The 4,056-nt window shown below is 34.5% G+C and overlaps 2 protein-coding genes across 2 annotated transcripts in view; both read left to right on the top strand.

Moving 5' to 3' along the window:
* LOC106308856 overlaps nt 1–543 on the top strand; it is a 12,475-nt gene extending 11,932 nt beyond the window's left edge. The window contains exons 4-5 of the mRNA XM_013745967.1: nt 83–197; nt 285–543. Coding sequence (XP_013601421.1) covers nt 83–197; nt 285–429 — 260 coding nt within the window. The 3' untranslated portion in view covers nt 430–543. The remainder of the gene's footprint in view (nt 1–82; nt 198–284) is intronic.
* Nucleotides 544–1,566: 1,023 nt separating this feature from the next.
* LOC106308855 (RING finger protein 44-like) lies at nt 1,567–1,953 on the top strand. Its single transcript, XM_013745966.1, has one exon. The coding sequence runs from the start codon at nt 1,567–1,569 to the stop codon at nt 1,951–1,953; it is 387 nt and encodes a 128-aa protein (XP_013601420.1).
* Nucleotides 1,954–4,056: the final 2,103 nt, after the last annotated feature.

Raw genomic sequence — 4,056 nt, 5'->3', positions numbered from 1 at the left:
GAATGATGCTATGTTTGATCTTAGTTGTTTATGATTGGTTTGTTGGTAAATGTAGTATTAAGTTCTATTTAACTTCTTACAGATTATATTGGTCACATTAAGCTGGTGAATGAGCATGCATTGGGTGACGGTCTTGTGCTTGATGAAGTTGAGATAGCTTCTTCACGGCGAATTCTGGTTCATGTTCAGACTCATGAGTAAGTTATTCCTCATGTTTATTAACTATGCACCCTCAATTGTAGAATTATATGTGATGCTTATCATGTGATTTTGGATTGTTGCAGTGGTCCTGTGATGAAGCTTTATTTATGGGACACTGCTGCTACGGACTTTTGTTTGAAATTTAAAGCGCAAGAAAACACTCCAAGTGTTATCCTGGTGACTACCGTAAACCCGAAACGATTTGGAGGTCAGTATTATTTAAAATGATTATGGTTTATAGTTGTTGATAGGATGCATGAAGAACATAGATTAGACACCATAGGTGTGGAATAAGCTTTTTTAACTTTTGTTTTGTGCTAAATTGTTATTGTTGTGTCTGATGACATTTGCTATGCTGCAGGCGCCCTTACTATCTCCTCTTTGTCATCTTCACGTGTGTTCTTAGACCTGGACGTGCAACCAACCAAAGATTATCTGGCTTGGTATGTTTTCTTTTGTTGTATATGCAATTTGAAACATTTGACTTATTTAATTCTGTGTAACGTTTATTTCAGGCTGGGTTCAAACTCGGAAGTTGCTAACAGGATCAATGCTGATATAGTGACAAAGGCTGAGACAGTCACTTTAGGAGAGCTATTTACCTACATCAAACAGGAGGGAGCAAAGGTAAATTATATCATGCGTTTTTACACAGTCAATACGCTTGCTTTGGTTATTCATAAGATACTATATTTCAAATGCGCAAGTTGCTTGGTTTGAGTGCACAGCCACCATTGATGATGTTGGTCATGGTTCGGCATGGTATTATATAGCTTGCGGTGGTTGTAAAACTAAGGCGACCAAAGGGCCTACTACACTTATGTGTAAGAAATGTGGAAAAGCTGAAGTGGCCGGTGTTGCAGAGTAAGTGTGTATATTATCTTTACATCAGACGTTTAGCAACAATAACTAATGAGCTTATGTCACAGGTACCTCACAAACCTCTCTGTCTATGACAATAATGACCAGGCGCGTTTTGTCCTTCTCTGTGATGCTGGGCATGATCTGACTGGGAAGCTAGCCTCTGAATTGGTTGAGAGCTACTTGGAGGTATTTACAAACCTGCATAGAGTACTCTGAGGTGTTTTATATTATGCTAGGCCAATGAGAGCGTAGGTGATGATGCCATGGTCCCAGTGCCTCAAGCTCTGGTTGATACAATTGGGCAAACTCGCAAGTTCGTTGTGAAGGTATCAAAGCACAACTTGGAAGGCAAGACCCAAGCTTTGACTGTAACAAAGGTGCTGCCACTTGAAGTTCCAGTGCTTGAAGAAGAGGCCCAACACCCAGCAAACAACAATCAGAATATCAATAGCACTAAGGACATCAAGTAATGGCCACCTAGACGACGGTACAATCAGCGATATGGAGTACATGCTTCAGTATCATGAAATCAACTTTGACTCGGTGACAGAAATTATAGATGAGACTACTAACTATGTCGCAGGCGTTATTCCAACACTCGATGATGTCACAGGTACAGATCTAGATGTAATTGTTAAGGTTACTGACTTCAACCCACAAGCTTTGAGTAGAACTGATCTCGACGTCTATACAATCGACCTGCGAAGCAACATAAGAGAGTCCATCCCCAGCGAAGAGAATGACATCTGCGCAATTTGCCACAACGAGCTTGGTGCAAGTGGAGATTTGAACACTTTGGTATGCAACCATTCATATCATCACCAGTGCATCTTAGGCTGGATCAAGATGAACTTAACCTGCCTAGTATGCAGAACAACGCTTGCTTAGCATTTAAGAAATCCTCTATCCCATCTTATGCAGTTTTCGACTTTACTTTTTATAATAAAAATAAGTTTTATCTGTTTTCTTTATCAAACCAAAGTTTCAATGATAAGAAATTTTACCTAATATTTTTATGCTTATTTGTATTATTAAAACAATATTAAGAATGCCATTTTGAATAAAACTCTTTGTTTCCCTTTATTTTGAACTTTGCATCTAAATTATTATTTTTTTATATCATGAAAGTAATATTTAGTATTTCTATGGTATCAATTTAATTAGAAATGTGATTCCATAAATAATATTTTCGATCCTTTCGAGTAGGGTCCCAATATTTATGAAAAGCTATTTTCCCCAAAACAAGACTTTTTTGTTTTATTTGGAGAGAAAAACGACATCTGCATTAGAGCATCTATAAGCACATTCTAATTTCTCATCTAAAATAGAGTTAGAGTAAAATGTCTCGATTGTACTATATTTTTATTTTGTGATATAGTAAAAATATGTTTACTCTATACATAGAATAATTTAATTATTTTTTATTCTTTAATCTATTTTCACTCTAAAATATAGTACGATTGGAGTAGTATCCATTTTATTATAGAATAACTCTGTTATGATAACAAAATAAATAGAGTGAATCATTAAATATGGTATTAGTGAACATCTTATAAAATATCTAAATGATAATAAAAAAAATCAAAGAATCACAATAATAAAAAAGCCACTCCATTGGAATAGTTTTACTATATTGATAAAAACTCATTTAATAGTTGTCAAATGCTTATTAGTCAAGTTTGACTTGCAAACTTGACATTTGTAGTGTAATTCTTTATATATAACAAAATTTGTATTTGGCATCTAGAAATATTTAACCAGTCCAAGATATCGAAAATAGAACCATACTTAAGTATTTAATCGAGGAGAGACCAGGAAAAAAAAACTATTTATACCATTTGATTGACATAATCCAACGGTTGATACAAAAGTGAAGACTTCCGCCAGCTGAAAGTGAAGAATATAGTGTACAAAGAAATATTCAAAGACCTTTCTCCCCAGAAAGGTTTATTCTAATTAAAATTAATTTTTTACACTTACACCATTTTCAACAGGTCTTCTCATAAAATATTTTACTTGCAGATTTACAATACCCAACACATCAACCAGACGATGTTATAATCCAATGATGGAGGACTTAGCAGTGTAACTGCACAACTATGCCAGGTATGGGTCTTTTATATAAATAATAATAGCTTGATTTGTACTTAAATTTAAGCTTACTAACATACTCTTAACCAATTTAAGGATATTCTTCCTCACGGTGCTCATCACAGCTTCCGATCCTCAAAATACTTGATCTATTTCCTACATTTTTTATAATTACTTATATACTCTTTTTGTTTTAAAACAATTGCGTAATCTCAATAATCCATACTTTCCCATTGTTCTGAAAAAACAATGCTGATATTCCAAAAAAGACATTGAAACTTATAATCGGGAATCGAACTAAAAACATTTTTCCGCGCGTAGCGCGGATAACGGATCTAGTTTCAATAATAGTAGCATGGAAACTGATACCATTTAAAAATACCCTGAAAATATAGTGATATTTTTTTGGAAAAAATTATATTCCGTCTGTTTCATAATAAGTGTCATTCTAGCTTTTTTTTCTTGTTACATAAAAAGTGTCACTTTACAATTTCAATGCAAATTATACTTACTTTCAACTGAAAATTAATTGCAAATTACATTGGTTTAATAAATAATTTTATTTATCTCAAATACTATTGGTCAGAATGATATAGTAATTAATAACAACTTACATATATTTCCGTTATTTTCTTAGTTTTTATGAAAGGTGTCAAAGTGACACTTACTCAGAAACGGATGGAGTAGCACTACAAGAAAACAGCGGCATACCGAGGGAAAAAATCGTCGGTATGTCATCGGAATAACGTTATTCCGACGACATACCGACGAAACAAGTCCTCGGAAATAACTCCTCGGAAATTCATTTTTCCTCGGAAATCCCTCGGAAATTTCCGACGGAATTCCGAGGAAACTCTGAGGACCACCAATTCGTCGGAAAGGTCCTCGGAATATACCGAG

This window comes from Brassica oleracea, chromosome C8 (assembly GCF_000695525.1).
Source record: "Brassica oleracea var. oleracea cultivar TO1000 chromosome C8, BOL, whole genome shotgun sequence".
NCBI classification, from domain to species: Eukaryota; Viridiplantae; Streptophyta; class Magnoliopsida; order Brassicales; family Brassicaceae; genus Brassica; species Brassica oleracea.
Note: the sequence above shows the minus strand (reverse complement) of the source record. Positions and strands in the feature narration are given on the sequence as shown.

Bases quoted from the DNA above. Each gene is read 5' to 3' on its own strand.
- LOC106308855 (XM_013745966.1), top strand. From the start codon at position 1,567: ATGGAGTACATGCTTCAGTATCATGAAATCAACTTTGACTCGGTGACA.